Source organism: Notolepis coatsorum (assembly GCF_963971535.1).
Source record: "Notolepis coatsorum genome assembly, chromosome: 1".
Taxonomy (NCBI): domain Eukaryota; kingdom Metazoa; phylum Chordata; class Actinopteri; order Aulopiformes; family Paralepididae; genus Notolepis; species Notolepis coatsorum.
The window spans coordinates 136,797,529-136,818,296 of NC_140165.1; the positions used below are offsets into that span (position 1 = coordinate 136,797,529).

Here is a 20,768-nt window from a genome sequence, read left to right on the forward strand (position 1 = left end):
CCAGCGGCCGCCAGGTAAATTGAGTTTGAGACCCCTGACCTACAGTATTCTAGATGTAGTATGAACTCTTGTTAGTGGAGTTTCAGTGTCTAGTATTAGTTTATCCTGTTCTTTGTTAGTGGAGTTTCAGTGTCTAGTATTAGTCTAGTCCAGCTGTTCTCAAACTACAGGTCGCGACCCAGTGTGTAGGTGACAGTGTTTAATTTTTTTTAAATAAAATGATGTTCTGGCAACATATTTTGGCTAAATATGCCTTGTTTTATAAATGTGTATTGATAACATAGTGCTGTAATTACATTTTCTAATAAATATGCATGATCAAGTTCAACAACATGTGCTTTTATTTTGATATTCCTTAATTCCACATTGAAATTGTGCGATACATTAAGTGTGGAGTCGCCAAAAAAAATCCTAAATAAAATGGGGTTGTGGTATAAAAAAAGTTTGAGAACCCCTGGTCTAGTCTGTTCTTTGTTAGTGGAGTTTCAGTGTCTAGTATTAGTCTAGTCTGTTATTTTGTTTATTGTCTTGTAGTTTTATGTAAAACTTTTTATAATTTTTTTGGCTAGAAAAAAAGCGTATTTGTATCCTGTGTTATTTTTAATAAACACTCTAGGAACTGTCACCTGGGTCCTACACCTGGGTCCTACACCCCCACCCTTGTAACAGTCGGATGTCATGTGGCGTCATTCAGGCAGAGTTTTGCCTCTAAACACCATCATTGTTTACAAACAGAAAAACGTTTCTATGAATGAATCTGACCTGAAATCGGTTTCAAGACAGTTGCACACAACAGTGAACATACATATAACTTAGGTTGGACGCATGCACGTCACCTACTTCTCTGATTTAACTGAGGTTACCTTGCAGGGGTGGGGGTCAACCCCATAGGTCTCTAGGCTGTGGGCCCTTTGAACCATGTTCAACTCAGCCATCGGAGCACACTGCCCCCTGCAGGATTGGAGGAAGGTAGTGAGAGAAGAGATGAGGAGTAGAGAGGGGAGGAACAGAAAAGAAGAGGAGCAGAGGAGAGGTTAGGAGTGTAGGGGAGCGGATACAAAAATTTACTTGGCCCTCCTACTAATATCTCCCCACATTGTTAACACAAATAAGAAAATACACCCCTTTCTTAACTATATGTTAGGAGAAAACCACCATTACCGTTGTGAAATCTGCAAATGCACAAGTGTTTGTATTTCAAAGAAAACACTGGGCCTCAATTACCATGCAATACATAACCAATTCATAGGGAAAGCCTTTCTAATATGCAATGAAAAACATTTCTGTTGCAAAATAGACAGGACCTAGCCTTCAAAAACTTGCTGTACGCATGTTTGACTTGTTAAATAACCATTGGCATTTAATGAAGCATTTCAGCATTTTTTTTTATTTTCTCAGCATGTCATGTTGTTATATTATTAATTGTTATCACTACTATTTATGGGCCTCACAAATATACATTTCCACGGGTAGGTTAAGGCGAGACAAGGAAGAGGAGTGGCTACGGTTAGGTTAGTTGCTGGGTAGAAAAGGTTAAGTTAAAGCAAGCAGGCCTACAGTACAACCAGCTGGTTAAATGTATATTTTGAGCTAAAACGTCAACCATTTAATTTTAGGTCCATATTATATTGTTTGTCCAAAATGAATATGTCACATTGACTGACATATTTCATATAGGTCAGCATCAAAATTGTGGTTTAAACCATGAGAATGGCCTGGGTTGTACACATGAGGGTGATGATACATATTGACGGATGAACCCTGGGATGTGGTGGACATGTCGCTGTTCAGCCTTCATTACTCTAAGTGCTGCTGCTTGACCAAGGCTCTGAGTGACACAGCCTGACACCCACTGACACCTGGGGCCACTAAATACACACACACACTCACACACACACACACACACACACACACACACACACACACACACACACACACACACACACACACACACACACACACACACACACACACACACACACACACACACACACACACACACACACACACACACACACACACACACACACACACACACACACACACACACACACACACACACACACACACACACACACACACACATATATATATATATCTTGTTAAATACTGTGTACACATCACACATATCACTTGACTCACTCATACAGTATAAACCTCTAAGTACACACACACACACATATATATATACCGGTATATATATATATATATATATATATATATATATATATATATATATATATATATATATATATATATCTTGTTAAATACTGTGTACACATCACATATCACTTGACTCACTCATATAAACCTCTAAGTACACACACACACACACACACACACACACACACACACACACACACACACACACACACACACACACACACACACACACACACACACACACACACACACACACACACACACACACACACACACATATATATCTTGTTAAATACTGTGTACACATCACATATCACTTGACTCACTCATATAAACCTCTAAGTACACACACACACACACACACACACACACACACACACACACACACACACACACACATACACACATACACACATACACACACACATACACGCACACACAAACTGAATTGTCTCTTGACCCTCTTGTCCCAGCTAATAAACACACTCACCCATTACACCTTCTCATATAGACACCTTCTCATACTGTCGGCCTCGCTCTCTTACACACACCCACTAAATCCTGTCTGCCGTGCCCCCTGAGGCACACAAAGGGCACGCACTGCTCAGAAGCTGCTGTGTCTGTGCCAAGGCTGATAAAAGACTTGTCTATTATGCCTCATAATCACTGGAAGAGCCCCGCAGCATCACTGAGCCAAAGCCCCGTTTCAAATAAACACACATGGTGGGACTGGGCACGCCCCCGAGGCTGGAGGTTCAACGGGGAATGCTGATGCTCCAACCCACACAGTGTTTGTATGTGTTTTATACTGTACACCCAAAGCAGCTTCAATGTTTAGCTGCGTTAACAATTCTCAACTAGGTATCGATCGGTTGTTCCTCCTGTAGGTCTGCCAGCAAGTAAGATGCACAATGCCTTGTTCTGTTCCCGATGGAACAACGTTTGATGGGCCTACAGTAGGCCCCCTGTTACTTGCCCCTGTTACCTGCCCGTTACCTGCCTGTTACCTGCCTCTGTTACCTGCCCCTGTTACCTGCCCCTGTTACCTGCCTCTGTTACCTGCCTCTGTTACTTGCCCCTGTTACCTGCCTCTGTTACCTGCCTCTGTTACCTGCCTCTGTTACTTGCCTGTTAACTGCCCCTGTTACCTGCCCCTGTTACCTGCCTCTGTTACCTGCCCCTGTTACCTGCCTTTGTTACTTGCCTGTTACTTGCCCCTGTCACCTGCCCCTGTTACCTGCCTCTATTACCTGCCTCTATTACCTGCCCGTTACCTGCCCCCTGTTACTTGTCCCTGTTACCTGCCCCTGTTACTTGTCCCTGTTACCTGCCTCTGTTACTTGTCCCTATTACCTGCCCGTTACCTGCCCCCTGTTACCTGCCCCTGTTACCTGCCTCTATTACCTGCCCGTTACCTGCCCCCTGTTACCTGCCCCTGTTACTTGTCCCTGTTACCTGCCTCTGTTACCTGCCCCTGTTACCTGCCCCTGTTACCTGCCTGTTACCTGCCTCTGTTACCTGCCTCTGTTACCTGCCTCTGTTACCTGCCCCTGTTACCTGCCCCCGTTACCTGCCTGTTACCTGCCTGTTACCTGCCCCCGTTACCTGCCTGTTACCTGCCTGTTACCTGCCCCCGTTACCTGCCTGTTACCTGCCTGTTACCTGCCTCTGTTACCTGCCTCTGTTACCTGCCTCTGTTACCTGCCCCTGTTACCTGCTTCTGTTACCTGCCTCTGTTACTTGCCCCTGTTACCTGCCCCTGTTACCTGCCCCTGTTACCTTCCCCTGGTACCTGCCCCTGGTACCTGCCCCTGTTACCTGCCCCTGTTACGTGACTCTATTACCTGCCCCTGTTACCTTCCCCTGTTACCTGCCCCTGGTACCTGCCCCTGTTACCTGCCCCTGTTACGTGACTCTATTACCTGCCCCTGTTACCTGCCCGTTACCTGCCCCTGACCCCCCTTACCTGAGCTCAGTCTTGTGCATCTCAATGATCTTCCTCTCCAGTTTGAGGGACTGTTTGGGGAACAGTTTGAAGTCTCGTATGTAGTCTGATGGGTGCTCCTCTGGGTCATAGTCTCCTAGTTCAGCTGGAGGGAAAGACAAGTATCACAATATTCATAAAAAGACAATTAATTTCATCATGCAGTAAATCATTGTCATTGAGTAATAATGCTCAAAGGCAACTCACCCCAATCTATGGTGCCAATATTCTACAGAGAAAGGAAACGGCGATCTAGTAACCCAGTGTAAATGACGTCAACGCAGGCCTGTACGGTATAGAAGTTATAGGCCTACTCCCCTATGCTCACTGACTTCTTTCACAGCAGAGTAGTCCTCTTTGCAAGTTTTTACTTAAATTTTAATTGATTGTGTGGGGATAACGAACCAGCCCCAAGTGAATTGGACTTTGGATTGGATTTTACGAGACTGACAAACACAACCCACACTTTGATTAATAACGAGGTGTCAGCTGGCGAAAGTCTAATGTTGAAAACAAAGCTGTCAAATTGCCAGTTGAATAATGAAATAGAGCTCAAGTATGGAGATGCTACTGTGTATGCATCAGGGTGCAAAGGCAACTGGAAGGAAATCTGTTTCCATGAGTCAAACAAATGTGCTAAGTCTGAATGATAAGTATTTCTATTTGCTGCGTGGACTGAGAGGATAGTGTTAGAATGATGAACGCCCAGTTACATCCCTTTAGAGTTTTTTTTTACGCTTGAATTGAAAGCTTATACACATACACTCAGCCTGATGCAAAGAATCTATAAAATAAGGAAGGGTCATTACATCATTGTGTAGTGGCCGACAGTTGAATGGGATCAGAATTATCCTAATTTATTACCTTTTATGACCCTCATTTAAACAGGTTATTACATTGGATGTCAGCATCATCTGCAATTTATTACACTGTTGACTAGCTAACGTTTGATATATTGGTTGATATATTTCCTCAGATAGCTTGTATATTTTGAATTTGAATACAGGCTTCAATAGAACTGGCACCAAGCAGAGCATAGAACGATGGTACTCTGATGTTATGACCTTTCCTTCTTTTATAGTTTCCTTGGCCTGATGTCACTTTTTTCCTCAATTCCTGAACAATCGCCTGTTTGGAGACACATTTTCCATCAGCCCTATGTAAAGCACACCTCTGTGTCATTCACAGACAGCACCCCCTCATATCAGTTCTTAATGATCCGTCCTAGTAAACGTTAATGAAAACTGCCTCAAGTTTAATTACACAATAATCCTGAACCAATCGTGCAGCACTTTAATTAACACCCTTACAAATGCGGGGACAGGGTCCAGACCTCGTTAATCAGAGCGGCCAATAACAGGCCGTGACACACTCTGTGGTGTGATAACTCAACCAATGATGCTCCCGTCTCTGGGGATATGAACCAATCAAAGCAAAGACGGAGTGTCAGTGTAGTACACTGATTCATGTATCAGGCAGTAGGATTAGCCTATGTGAGAGCTGAGCTAATTCCATTCTGTATCCAGATCAAAGTTAAGTTCAAACTAGGATTGTAAATCGAACTGCGATGCAACTGTGCTGTATCACAAATCCCTCACTTTCTCCCTCTTCCCCAAGGTCTACTCACATTCTCTTGTGCATTTTCATATGATTGTCAGTGCACATCAATACTGAGCAAACAAGTGTGGTAGTAGCTGTTGGACTAAGGCAAAGGAGATCAGGAGAGGGCTGAGTTTTCAGATCTATTACTCTGCGAGCATTTGAGATGGTGTGTCCGGTGTCAGCTTGCATCGCTCTGGGTTACTCTGGGTGCGTTTGAGCGGGGCTGAGTATGTTCAGATCCGTTGCTCAGGGAGCAGTCTGACGACAGCATTGCCTTTCTCTGGGGTGTCTGAGTAGGCCTGGGGGGGGGGGGTTCAGAGGACATTATCACCACAACCAGTCAGATTCAGGACTACAGAACATGCACAGTGCACATTCGCTTAATCTCTCCCTACAAGATGCTGCACACGTATCAGGCATGTGTTGTATTAAAGAAAATCCAGATCATCATTTCTATTCTATTCAGCCTTCCTGCATCTTCATTCCTAAACTATAAAGTACATTAGAATAATATAAATGGTAAATGGTGCACTTATACAGCGCTTTTATCCAAAGCGCTTTACAATTTTATTATACATTTATAGATAAATATATTTATTTATACATTTCACCCATTCACACATCGACGGCGTAGGCAACCATGCAAGGTGCCAACCTCATAGCAGGAATCGAACCGGGAACCTTCGGCTTACCAGACGACCCCTCTACCTCCTGAGCCACTGTCGCCCAATATCATAATGGTATAATAGTTACAGGATAAAGGTTGCATTTTCATAGGCAACATCAGTGCTCTCAATGGATGACAACGATCAGATCAGTTACCGTGGTGGCAATTAAGTAGGACCGGTCACAGATGAGTACCCGCTCTAATGAAGAGGAACCTCCCTCTGTGACTCCTCACATTCTCCCTCCAGGAAACATACTGGAGTGTTTTAGGAGGTTATTAATCCATTAGAAAGCACACAGTGCTGGCATACAACTGGGTAAAAAAATAAAAAGGAAAAAAGATGACAAATCATCATACCGTAGATGTGAAACATTAAGAGGCAAACTGGCTATTTTTAGATGGTGAAATATGTGTCGCTGAAATATTGAACATAGACGTTGGTGAGACAAATTTAGCACTGCCATACGACTTCATAACACCCTGCGAAACCCCGGAGCGTGATTAGTGTGAACACTGTGTCCCGTTACCAATTAACCGTAGCCCAGGTCCACTTGAAAAGGTGGTCTCCATTACTTGTTCTTGTGTACACCATTGAACAACATTACTAGTGTGAAAGCTGGCCAATGCAATCAATTGTACCTAATGTGAAAATTATCTGAATGGCAGTATTACCCCAAAATTAAGGCTTGGCAGGGTGGGGAGGCCTCTGGAACAAGAGAGAGCTAGACACAATATAACACAATAATATCAATATACATGAAATAAAGTTTGGAGTTTTCATAATTTTTTTTGCTGGGTCAAGAACATTTATAAATATGTTCTTTTGAAATGATGTAGGCATGTCCTTGTCTGGCAGTCATCTTGAAACAGCATCTTGCTTTACAAAACTATTCAGTTTATAAAGTACCATCCCTGCAGTAGTTTTCAATCATGCTAAAAGACAGGGCATTGTTGAAATTGAATTTAACCGTGATTGGACTTCATTGGAAGTGAAGCGTTGGTCTGTGGAATCTGAGGTCACGTTGCTAGAGTGCACAGACTGGAACGTGTTCCACGAGAACACAGACAATATAAATGACTACACGGAAACAGTGCTGGACTTTGTTTGTACTTTGGTAGAAGAAACAATCCCCACTACCACAATTAGAGTTTACCCGAACCAAAAGCCTTGGGTAGACAAATCCGTCCACGAAGCTCTGAAAGCGTGCACCTCAGCCTACAATGCTGGGCTTGTGACAGGCAACATGAATGACCACAAGGTGGCGAGATACAACGTAAGGAGGTCAGTAATTGAGGCAAACCGGCGCTACAGGGATCAAATTTTACTTCAGTATGAACAGGCTGACTCTAGAGGTATGTGGCAGGGCCTCAGAACGATGACAGATTACAAAGGCACCTCCATCAAGCTGAACAGTGACATCCAACTGGCAAATGATCTCAATACCTTCTATGCGAGGTTTGAGGCTGTGAATAACAACACCAGCCTACAAACCACTGCAATGGAGGGGGGGGGGGGGGGGGGCACTGCCGATGGAGACTCAGTGTTCAGGTTAACAGAACATGAGGTGAGGAGGACCCTTAAGAAAGTGAATATCAGGAAGGCAGCAGGACCGGACGGTATCCCCGGCCGCGTCCTAAAAGTCTGTGCCGACCAACTGGCCCCGGTATTCACTGACATATTTAACCTGTCCTCAGAACAGGCTGTCATCCCCACCTGTCTGAAGAAGTCCACCATTATCCCTGTACCCAAAAAATCCAAGCCTGCTTGCCTCAACGACTACCGCCCTGTAGCTCTCACCTCCATAGTCATGAAGTGCTTTGAGAAGCTAGTAAAGGGCTACATCTGTTCCTCACTCCTCAACATCCTGGACCCCCTGCAATTTGCATACCGCCCCAACAGGTCCACGGAGGACGCCATAGCCCATGTGCTGCACATAGCAGCATCACACCTGTACAAGAGGCAGGGGAACTATGTGAGAATGCTATTCATCGACTACAGCTCAGCATTCAACACCATAGTCCCCTCCAAACTCATAGCCAAGCTCAGGGACCTGGGCTTGAACTATGACCTCTGCCAGTGGGTCTTGGACTTCCTGACTGGCAGGCCAGGTGGTGAGAGCAGGCAACTGCACCTCCTCATCCATCACTCTCAACATAGGGGCCCCCCAGGGCTGTGTTCTGAGTCCCCTCCTCTACTCCCTGTACACACATGACTGTGTGGCACAGCGGAACAACAACACAATCATCAAATTTGCTGACGACACAGTAGTGGTGGGCCTGATCTCTGCAAATGACGAGAGGGCCTACCTGGAATTGGTAAAGGTTCTAGCGGGATGGTGTCAAGAGAACAGCCTCGTCAGCAAAACAAAGGAGATTATTGTGGACTTTAGGAGGTCGGGGTCAGGGACTACAGCCCCCTCAGCATCGATGGGGCACCGGTTGAGAGAGTGAACAGTTTTAAGTACCTCGGAGTCCACATATGGGCAATTCCAAATGTCAACCTCACCATGAAAAGATTTTAATAACATGATCATAACCAAACCAATTTCAAATGTATCATCAAGGTATATATTTTGAAGTACAAAATAGATTTTATCGTAATATTTATATTTATGAGAATGCATGTTTTTTCACACTACAGGAGGAGACACAATGATGTAGAAATTTATTTTTCGATTAACCTAATTGTATGACTTTCTGAATGGCCAGAATGGCAAAAAAAATCAACAGGTATTTTTCTAACCTCACCTTTGGTCATGAAGGGCTGTTGTATCAATATGTGAATCAATTATGTACTTTGTGTCTTTCCATTGGCAGGTGAAGCATGCTGTTATAATGCCCCTTTATGGGACAGCGAATGTAACATCCATAACGTTTTCCAGGAAAAGTTGTCATAAAACATGCATCTGGAATGCAATGTCAACCAAACTTCCTAAGCAAAGCTAACTTTTATAAAGATGACATATTAGCAACAATTAGTCATTCTGGTCTTATTTTTTTTATTCTTTACAAGTGTTGTTACCGTTATGGATGTTACATTGCAAGTGACGGATGTTACATTGCAAATGTGTGTTGTTAAGTCCGATTATGACCTCTTTGTTTGAAGTATAATTTACACATTTTAGTTACACTTATTGAGATAAAGATGAGCCTGCAATAAGAAATGTTTTGACCTTTTGGATTTTGAGATAGGTGACAAAATACACAGCATTATGGATGTTATGGAAATTGACAAGCTTTTCGGACTCACTGAACACATGATGAAAACTCTGTGAATATCTTTTTCAAAGATTAACATGTTTACTATCACTTTGTAGGGAAGGGTTTGAGGTACCCAAAAAGCACATTCAGGAAAACCTGGCATTTCCTCTCAAGGAATGAATCACAAAAAAGTGCCGTTATGGATGTTACATTTTTGCGTTATGGATGTTACACGTCTGAAATAGACAAAAAACACTATCAAAAACAGGGCTTTACCCACATGTGTTTGACTTCGGTGGACCATTTTGAGGGTCAAACCAGTCTGGATTCATGTTGTAGTCTGAAAAAATTCCAGGAAATGCTTCTTCTTCTTCTTCTTCTTTTGAATTTCCGGCAGAGTAGACGCATCGTGGCGTATTACTGCCCTCCACACTTCTTTTGATGATCTCTTCTTCTTCTTCTTCTTCTTCTTCTTCTTCTTCTTCTTTCTTGGCGTATTTCTTCCCTCCTCATTTCTTATACTACACTAGTGGTGTTCCATCTTTAGGCCTCTTCAACTCACACTTTCTCCTTCTTCTCTGCTCCTCTTGCCTGTCCAATACTAATACATACCCTAACGCTATATCCTCTGGTACAACTCTGAAGCATGCAGAAATGTCAGCACTGCCTCTGTGATCAACTGGTGGTTCTCATTATCCATGCCAAAGAATGATTTAAGAGAGAAGGAAGAGACTCCCAGCTCTTCCAGACTTTTATAAAAGATTTCCCTCTCTTTCCTATACCTTTCACATTTTAGGAAGACATGCCCGACAGTTTCAGTCTCTCCACATTCACACACCCCATCTGGATGTTTGCCCACAATGCACAAGCTACTGTTCAACCCACAGTGCCCCAGCCTCAGTCTACACATCTTCACCCTATCACTCCTTGACCCATATCCCTCCACCTTGATCTTGACCCGAGGCTGCAGAGAGAAATAGTGCCTTCCCTTGGTCCCCCTTTCCCACTCATCCTGCCACTCAGCCTCAACTCCTTTCTTTATCTTATCTCTGAGTTCTACTCTTCCCATTGAAATACCTATCTCTTCCTCCCTTCCCAGGCTCTGTTTGGCAAGGGAGTCAGCCATCTCATTCCCCGCAATCCCAGCGTGCCCCGGGACCCAACAAAACTCCACTGACCAGCCTGCCTTCGCAATCCTATATAAAACCAACATTATTTCCTGAATGAGATCAGGGCGAGCTTTAGACCCACCTGCACTCAGAGCCATCAGTGCAGCAGCCGAGTCAGAGCATATAATCACCTGGCTTGGTCCCACTTCCTCCACCCACCACAATGCCCAGAGGATGGCAAGCAACTCTGTCACAAATACTGAGCTGCCATCGGATATTCTTTGTCCCTTACCGATCCCTAACCGAGGCACCCACCACCCAAATCCTGCCCTCCCACTTTCAGGATCCACAGAGCCATCAGTGTACACCTCCAGAGCCCCTGATTCCAGAAGGAACCTCTCTATTTCCTCCACAATCTCGCCCTTATCCTCCTCCTTCAAGAACCTAAGTTCAATGACTCGATCAGGCACTAGCCAAAATGGCACTGATAGCCACCGAGTGTGCTCCGCCACTCCCCCCTGATGCAATCTCAACTTCCTGGCCCACTGATCAATACTGGCCAAAAAAGGTTTATACTTATCCCCATCTCCTGAAAGTAAACACCTAGCTGGGAAGGACAGACTTGTCCCACTCAATTTTGCCCAGTACTGTAGCCCTAACTTTACTCTCCTCAGGTTTAGGGGCAACTCCCCCATTTCCACCAATAGTGCTGAAGCAGGGGTGGTCTTAAAAGCTCCACAGCAGATTCTCAGAGCCTTGCACTGAAGCACATCCAGCTTTCGCAAATTAGACTTGGCCGCAGAGCCGTACACATAACAACCATAATCAATTGTTGACCTGATCATCGCCTGGTATATCATGCACGTGGTCTCTCTATCCGCTCCCCACCCACTCCCAGCCAAACTTCTCAGCACATTCACATTCATTCTTTCACACTTTGCCAGGATTTTCTCTATATGAACAGCCCAATTCAATCTTTCGTCAAACCAAACTCCCAAAAATTTAAACACCTTTACTCTCTCTAAGGGAGATCCATACATAACCAGCCTTCCCCTAGGCACCCTCTTTCTAAAACCAAAAATCATATAATTAGACTTAGAGGCGGATATTTTAAAACCCCACTTGTCTCCCCATTCCTCTACATCCCCCAGAGCTCTTTGTACCTGCTTTAAACAATACTCAACATTCTTCCCTCTTTTCCATATGGCCCCATCGTCCGCAAATAAAGACAACCCATATCCTTTTCCAATTTGCCCAAAAATGTCATTAATCATCACATCGAAGAGGACCGGACTAATCACGCTTCCTTGCGGGGTGCCATTTTCTATTTTTACAGTTTTTGAGGTTTGCCCCCCCACACGTACTTGGATCGTCCTGTCTAATAGAAAATCCTTTATCCAATTAAACAATCTCCCTCTAACTCCTAGGTCATACAATTTCAAAAGCAGCCCCTCTTTCCACAAAGAGTCATACGCCTTCTCAATATCCAAAAATACACTTATCACTACTTCCTTATTGTCAAAAGCCTGTCTAATGTCCTGGTCTAGAACAGCTACTGATTCCATTGTAGACCTGCCATTTCTAAACCCATTCTGATACCCAACATAAAGATCCACGCTGAGAGAATTGTTGAATATATATAGAACACAAATGTTCTAGAATGTTCGATTATGACATCATACTGTGACATCACAAATGTTCTAGAATGTGATGTGATGTGGAGAGTGGCCCGTTCAGCCAAACGCACAATTGGAGGTGGGCTTCCCACTCTCCAAGACATTTACAACAAGTGGTGCATGGGCAAGGCTAAGAGAATAATCAAAGACTCCAGCCACCCAAACAACTGCCTCTTTGAACTGCTGCGGTCAGGCAAGCGATACCGGAGACTCATGGCAAGCACAGAGAGACTCAGAAGGAGCTTCTATCCCCAGGCCATCAGGATGCTCAATGAACAATGAACAATAACAAACCATCAACACACCCACAGCACACACACTCACTTTAAATAAACAACACACTGTAGCACCCACTTTACCACTTTAGACACTAACACACTTTACACTTTATATTTATATTATTGGTAAGGAAATTGCACAGCATTCTCATTCCTTATTCCTTATTTGCACCTCACAATAGATAATAGACAGTAAGGTGGCACCACAAGCTAAGCTATACCTCACCATTTTTGTACCAGCTGTACATACTGTATAGGTATACTGAACAATTTTGTTGTTTACACTTGTTTACGTACATGACTTCTTGACTTTCTATTTTATACTTATATTATACTTATTTTATACTATCTTGTTATTATCTAGCACACTCTCAGGAGCAAAACAGAAAGAAGCATTTCATGCAAAGTATTCTGTATTTCTGTATGACAACTTATAAAGAAACTTGAACTTGAACTTATTTGTCAAACGTATTTGTCTCATTAACCCTGTACTGGTCACTTCTTGAAATACCTGGAAATTCACAATTTCAACCCTAGAATGTTATTTTGGTGCTATTTCAAAAGTCTATAATAATAATCTAAATCTACAATAAAAAAATTATAAAAATAGATTTCCCCCCTGTAAATTAAGGTTAACCGAAGTGGGGGCTATGGGGCATATTTTTCCTTAGGGGGCATATCTATGAAACTTGGCAGGCTGATTCATAACATAAAATAAATAATAAAATGTATTGGGAGTTTTCTTGAATTTGCGTTGCCATGGCAACAGTAGCCGATAAAGGCCCACAGAAGAATAGCGGACAAAACTATATAACTACATGGTAATACATGGTACTACATGGTACTACAGGGTACTACATGATACTACATGGTACTACAGGGTAATACATGGTACTACATGGTACTACATGATACTACATGATACTACATGGTACTACAGGGTACTACATGGCACTACAGGGTACTACATGGTAGAAGTAATACCCTAAGTGTGACTGACTAGATGCATCAGGCATATGTCTAAAAATGGACACTATGTCACTTCACCTGAAGCGGCATATGACCGTCTATGGCTTCACCACTTTTTTAGCAACAAATCCTGATTTCACTAATCCTATGCAAAAAAACACATATCCCATCCTTTACAATGATTGTTCAACTGCAAAAATGAGTAAATGTTATCAATTCACCATGACTTGTTGAGGAAATAATAGATTTTGAAGAGTAGAAGCAGGTGCAAAAATTAGCATTCTTTTGCTGTGGTGAAAAGAAGGACGTTGCAGATCCCCAGGGTCTATCCTGATTGGTCAGATGGGATGGTGACAATATCTGTGTCATAGCCTGACCTGTGCTGATTGGCTGGAAGAAGTAGATTTTTCATAGATTAAAGATCCCCCCTCTCCCACCTGGCTAAATATATTGTATGGGGAAGTGGCCAAAAATGGTTACTTGGCCGGTAAAGGGTTAACTCATAACTCATATAATTTTTCATCTTAGATAAGGTTTTTAACTTGTATAATTTTTCATCTCAGATAATGTTTATAACTTGTATAACTTTTCATCTCAGATCATGTTTAGAACTAATTCTCTGACATTGTCACTCTGCTGCTGCTTCTGTTTGGGAGTATTTTTGCTCCCATCTCCACCCCAGCATCCACCTGCAGGCTCAGTTCTCTCTATGGTCCGCCTATGGTTCTATATGGTTCCCCTATGGTTCTCTATTGTTCCCCTATGGTTATCTATGGTCTGCCTATGGTTCCCTATGGTCAACCTATGGTTCTCTATGGTCCACCTCTGATTCTCTATGGGTCTCTATGGTTCTCTATGGTTCCCCTATGGGTGTTTCAACTGCACTCTAATACCATATCTGGGTGTCCTAAATGACTTCACATGAAGTGATAACAAGAGCCTAGATGGCAAAATATTATTTGCATTTATTCTCAATAAATATGTCAGATTTCAATATGTGAGTTGTCTGACTGAATTATATAAAAATAAATAAATAAAGTGTACATTTTCCCTGCCTGCATTCCCTGCTCTGGATGTGTTGTTACATAGAGGTTTAACATTACCCTGTATGATACAGGCCCCTAGGTAGGCAGCTTCAGCAAAAGGACAGAGGAGACGGCCATGATAGATGTCTCTCTTCAGTTGGAGGTACAGTAGATACCTAGAATCACACACACACACACACACACACACACACACACACACACACACACACACACACACACACACACACACACACACACACACACACACACACACACACACACACACACACACACACACACACACACACACACACACACACACACACACACACACACACACACACACACACACACACACACAGAGAGACAGACACACAAGGGGGAGAGAGAGTCAGATGATTAGAACAGATCAAGGTTACAATATTGGAGATGCACAGGAAAAGGTTTCCCCCAGGTTGTAGGCTACACAGCTTGGAGTCCAGCTCCATGATGGCCTCGAGAAGATGCTACATTGGGGCAGGTCAACATGTTAAATCATACATTCCTAGTATAGTATAGAATAATCCCTATTGTATGTCCATTGAAAGGCGAAGGATATTTATTTTGTAAAATGGTCTCAATGGAGGCTACATGTCCATGCAATCCTGATAATATATCATACTACACTACACTGATAAAGAATATCTATAAATGAGTCTCAATAGAGGCTACAGTACATATCCTTACCATGATATAATCCTGATGATATATTACACAGTATTACCGGGCATGCTGACTATTTCTTCTGTAAAATGAGTCTCCAGTTTACTGCACCCATAATAAGATCATACTGTAGGGCATATTGTACTTTCCTGCTGTATGTATCTGTTGAGTACCCAGGTAATGTAGATACTTATTATCTATCTTCTACCTCCTACAGTATACAGTATGACACACGCTGAGCATGCAAAATTGTGTTGTTAAAATTGTATACATAAACACACAGATTGTACATTGTATTCATTCAAAGGTATAATCCGTATCACGTCTACACTGCAGAGCATTTCCAGATCAAACCGTAGATAATGAATTACATCTGGATATGTGTCATGATAACGCAGTGGCTACTGCACTGTATAGTGTGGCACTCAGAACATTTCCTGGGAGTGTTGAAATCCATAAAACCAACACTGATGCTGGTGTTAATCATACAATGATCTGGATCTGTTGCTATGGGGACTGCTGAGACAAGGTATCGCTTGCCACGGAGACATGATCTACCAGCGCGGAGACCGGTGGTTGGCATGGAAACGGCTTCCATTGAGGCAAAGTGTCTGCCACTGTGCTAATGGGTGTCCTGTTACCACGGAGACCACGGAAAACAATGGAGTTGAAACCGGAGACCTTTGTTGCTATGGATACCTGACTTTGAGAGTGACAGTTTCCAGAAGAAGTTTCAAGGAGAGACCCCCCCCCCCACACACACACACACACATACTCATGCACAATTTATTTTATACTTCAATCAGTTATACATACATCACACATACATTTGACATACTTTATCATATATCACAAACCGTATTTCCTAATATTGTTATACATTATACATACAGTATATTATGCAGGATTAACGGTAAAAGGTTCAGTATGCTTTTGAGGACATGCGCAACAGAAAACATTTTCTATGCCACACTGCTTGGCCCTTCACACTGACAGTCCTCTAGACACGTACTGCAAATCTGCAAAATATCAGGACCATTATAGTCTATAGCCACATGCTATATTTGGTAGCTGCCAAGGGCAAGCACGGCCAAACACAAACACACAGAAAGTACACACACATGAAACTCACACGGGCATCTAAAACACAAAATGTACACACAAAGCACAGATCTGAAGCACATTCACACAGAGATCAGCCCCCCATACATCATATTCATCTCCATGACTAAGCCTTCCATAGCAGGTCAGGCCAAGGCCAAGCAAAGGGAAAGCATGGCCTTTTGAAAAGAGGAAACATCATGGTGCCGGTTTTGAACCTGTGGTCAAACAGACCTGGGCCCTCATTTATCAACGTGACGTACGCACGGATATGTGCTTAACCCGTGCGTACGACCATTTCTAAGCAAAGTGTGGGATTTATCAATTTGAACATGAACTTGACTTTGTGCGTATGTCTGCGCACAGCCCAGAGCATGCTTAGCTGACGCCCTGTGGTAGAATATGGGGACTGCAGACGGACGGCATAGATCAGTTGCATGCATTAGTTTCAACGCGGAAATAAGCTTGACTGACGTGTTCTGTATGACCCCCGTAATTCATTATAGTTCATTGTGAAATAGCGATATTAGTGTAATTATTGTCAAACCCTAAATAGCATGTGGAATAGGTCTTTCTCTCCGAATGAATGCAGGTTTATATATATAGCGTTATCGGGTGCACTGACTGCGCTCGCAGGAACTGTTTTCAGAGATAGCATCAGATAGGGATGAATGAATGAATGAGGGGCAGTCTAATTGCAGAGAGAACATAATATAAACTAGAGTCCACTACCCGAGACACCTCCTTAATTTGTACCGCAATTTGGGACCCAAATTGGAGCTATAAGCTTAAAAGCTTTTCCGTGCTTATTTGAGAAGGTCCAGCTGCAGAGCCGGAGACACAGACAGCAGAGAGACAGACAGACAGACAGATAGACACTGTTCCACAGTGTGTGTGTGTGTGTGTGTGTGTGTGTGTGTGTGTGTGTGTGACCACTAGTCTCCTAGTAGAGACCCCCCCTCTGGACCACCTCCCAGTAGAGACCCCCCCCCCCCCCCCCCTCTGGACCACCTCCTAGTAGAGACAAGTTTTCTGAAATGTATGTTTATATATGCAAATGAGGCACTTCCCCATTAAATATGTGGACATTTATGGATGCAATAAGGCAAAATGAAGTAAAATAAACAACTAAATGTGTGTTATTGACGTTTTATTGTCACTAGTTTCATAGAAGACATGTTTAGGAAGCAAAATATAACAAAATCTCAAAATCAACAAAAAAAGTATATTTGCCTATTCACCTGCAGTGTCTCGCCTTAATCCTCATCTTCATCTTCTTCCTAGAGAAGTCTCTACTAGGAGGTGGTCCAGAGGGGGGGGGGGGGGGGGGGGCTGAGTCTCTACTATTAGACTAGTAGTCACACACATGCACGCACGCACGCACGCACGCACGCACGCACGCACACACACACACACACACACACACACACACACACACACACACACACACACACACACACTGTGGAACAGTGTCTGTCTGTCTGTCTGTCTGTCTGTCTGTCTGTCTGTCTGTCTGTCTGTCTGTCTGTCTGTCTGTCTGTCTGTCTGTCTGTCTCTCTGCTGTCTGTCTCTCTGCTGTCTCTCTAAAAATAGTATAAGTGCTATCTTGGCCCTGAGAGTTGCTCTCCGGCTCTGCAGCTGGACCCTTCTCAAATCAGCACGAAAAAAGCTATAAGCTTATAAAACGATTTAATATGCTAAACTTCCTTTTAAATTCTTTAATTCACATTTGTTTATTTCATAAAGATTTTCCCGACATAATGCTACCTGCCCCGACCAGATCCGTGACTCTGTTGCGATACAGATGAATTATCTACTCAGAAAGCATATAAAACGATTTAATATGCTAAACTTTGTTTTTAAATTCTTTAATTCACATTTGTTTATTTCATAAAGATTTTCCCGACATAATGCTACCTGCCCCGACCAGATCCGTGACTCTGTTGCGATACAGATGAATTATCTACTCAGAATAGTATTATAAAGTGGCTATCTTTTATGCTGTAGATCACTGCTGGTATGTGCGTGCAGAACCTTTATTTCAGCGGGGACTGTAGTATTTATTTGACGTTACTGTACAATATATGTGTATTAAAAGACGGAGCTGTCTTTTATTGTATTATAATAATTATTAATATTAAAAATAAATGAAGAAAGGCGTTCTTATTCCAGCATGCATTAATGACACCAACGGGCAACGGCAAAACAGTGGTTAATGGTCTTTATTAGTGTTTGCGGTGTCCAGGCAGCAATGGTCTTTTAGGAAGTTAATAGATATAATATCCGACATCACCGTGTACAACACGCTTCCCTCGGCTTAGTCCACTTTTCCACATTTCATGGGGGTGTTCCATTACCGTATATGGTTAATCGGGGCGGTTCTGGTATGCAAATACTTAAAACAGTGCACAAGCTCCAGCTTAGGAGCAAGGTGATATTTATCAAGACAACTGTGCGTAGGACCTGTGTACGCACGTGCGATAAATCCCGTTTTTTTTGTGCGTGCACACATTCTAAATTCTGTGCTTACGTGTGGAAATAGAAGGTTTTCTAAGAAAACTTGATAAATGAGGGCCCTGGGATCAGCCAAATAATGCTACTATCCACAGGGAGATATTCAGTCCACACAAGAAGGTGGTTTATAACAGGATATACTCGCATCATATTTCATTTGTCCTGTGCTGCTCTATTCTGTTTTGTTGTGTTCTAATCTGATCTGTTCTCTCTGTTCTAAGCTGTTCTGTTCTGTTCTAAGCTGATCTGTTATCTCTGTTCCGCTCTATAGACACTTTTTTCAACAGTGTCATCTTGTAAGCAAAGGTCTGCTTCTGGTGTCCAAAATGCATCTTTTGAGTTTAAATCATAGAAGTAGCTCTCAAAAGGCTTGCCATTTAGTGTTGTCTCCGTGACTCCAAGGGAGAAACATCAGGGACATTTAACTATAGACGAAGGTGAGCAAAGGCATGGACAGGTTGTTGGCAGAGATGGAGACTCAAGTCTGTGAGTTGTCCCTGTTCTCTATTTTTTCTGTTTTGTTCTCTATTCTCTTCTGTTCTGCTCTGTTCTCTATTACCTTCTGTTCTGCTCTGTTCTAAATTGTTTCCAGTTGTTTCCTCTATTCTCTTCTGTTCTGCTCTGTCCTCTATTCTCTTCTGTTCTGCTCTGTCCTCTATTCTCTTCTGTTCTGCTCTGTTTTCTATTATCTTCTGTTCTGCTCTGTTCTCTATTCTCTTCTGTTCTGCTCTGTTTTCTATTATCTTCTGTTCTGCTCTGTTCTCTAATATCTTCTGTTCTGCCCTGTTCTGTGATGAAAATGTAAGATATAGAACAGGAGACCAAATAAAGAAAGCATGAGGACATCCCTAGTACGATGGATACATTTTTCTCAACCCTTTCTGTCTCTTCTGATCCTCTTCCATATCTTCCATATATCCCCAGTTGCTGTAACTGCTGTCTTCAATACAGGATAATCACTCTTCCTCTATTACCCTGGTGTCACTGTCTCTCTGATCATCCTCTCTCTCCCCCTCTCTCTCTCTCTCTCTCTCTCTCTCTCTCTCTCTCTCTCTCTCTCTCTCTCTCTCTCTCTCTCTCTCTCTCTCATAGTAAGTATGTACATGGGAATAATATATATAATATTGAGGGAGACATGTCCAGTGGTTCCTGGAGGTTGTGACCCCTCTGTGAGATGAATATACATATAATGTTAAAAACCTTTTAAGAAACGTTCTAGATACTGTAACTTATTTGGTCAGGCTTTGCCAGAGATTACTTTTAGACACACCACACCTATCAAAGCCCCATAGAGCATGCCTTCTAGCCTTTAATAAGTTCCACTCAGCACTCAACATGACTGTTAGTCTAATGGGGCTTTTTGAAGAAAGTAACAGTTCAACTGAAAGTGTGTGTGTGTGTGTGTGTGTGTGTGTGTGTGTGTGTGTGTGTGTGTGTGTGTGTGTGTGTGTGTGTGTGTGTGTGTGTGTGTGTGTGTGTGTGTGTGTGTGTGTGTGTGTGTGTGTGTGTGTGTGTGTGTGTGTGTGTGAAATAATGAATGACCATTGCATTTATATAGTGATCTAGACACTCAAATTGCTTTAGAATATAGGGTGGAAATGGCCTCCTTCACCACCACTGTGTAGCAGTGGCACCCAACCTTGGGCTACGCAGGCTCAATGGCTGCCATACACTGGCACACATCACACTACACAATGCCTGAAAGGCTCAGTAGACAGGGATTAATATCAGCCGTGTGTGTGTGTGTGTGTGTGTGTGTGTGTGTGTGTGTGTGTGT

General features: G+C 42.9%; 1 protein-coding gene across 1 annotated transcript in view; it reads right to left on the reverse strand.

The window, feature by feature from the left end:
* Positions 1-20,768, reverse strand: part of frmd3 (FERM domain containing 3) — a gene marked incomplete at its 3' end in the record, with an annotated part of 254,619 nt that overhangs the window by 97,150 nt on the left and 136,701 nt on the right. The window contains exons 5-7 of the mRNA XM_084314149.1: positions 14,753-14,850; positions 4,130-4,253; positions 864-951 (exon numbers count right to left, since the gene is read on the reverse strand). Of these exons, the coding sequence (XP_084170275.1) occupies positions 864-951; positions 4,130-4,253; positions 14,753-14,850 (310 nt within the window). The remainder of the gene's footprint in view (positions 1-863; positions 952-4,129; positions 4,254-14,752; positions 14,851-20,768) is intronic.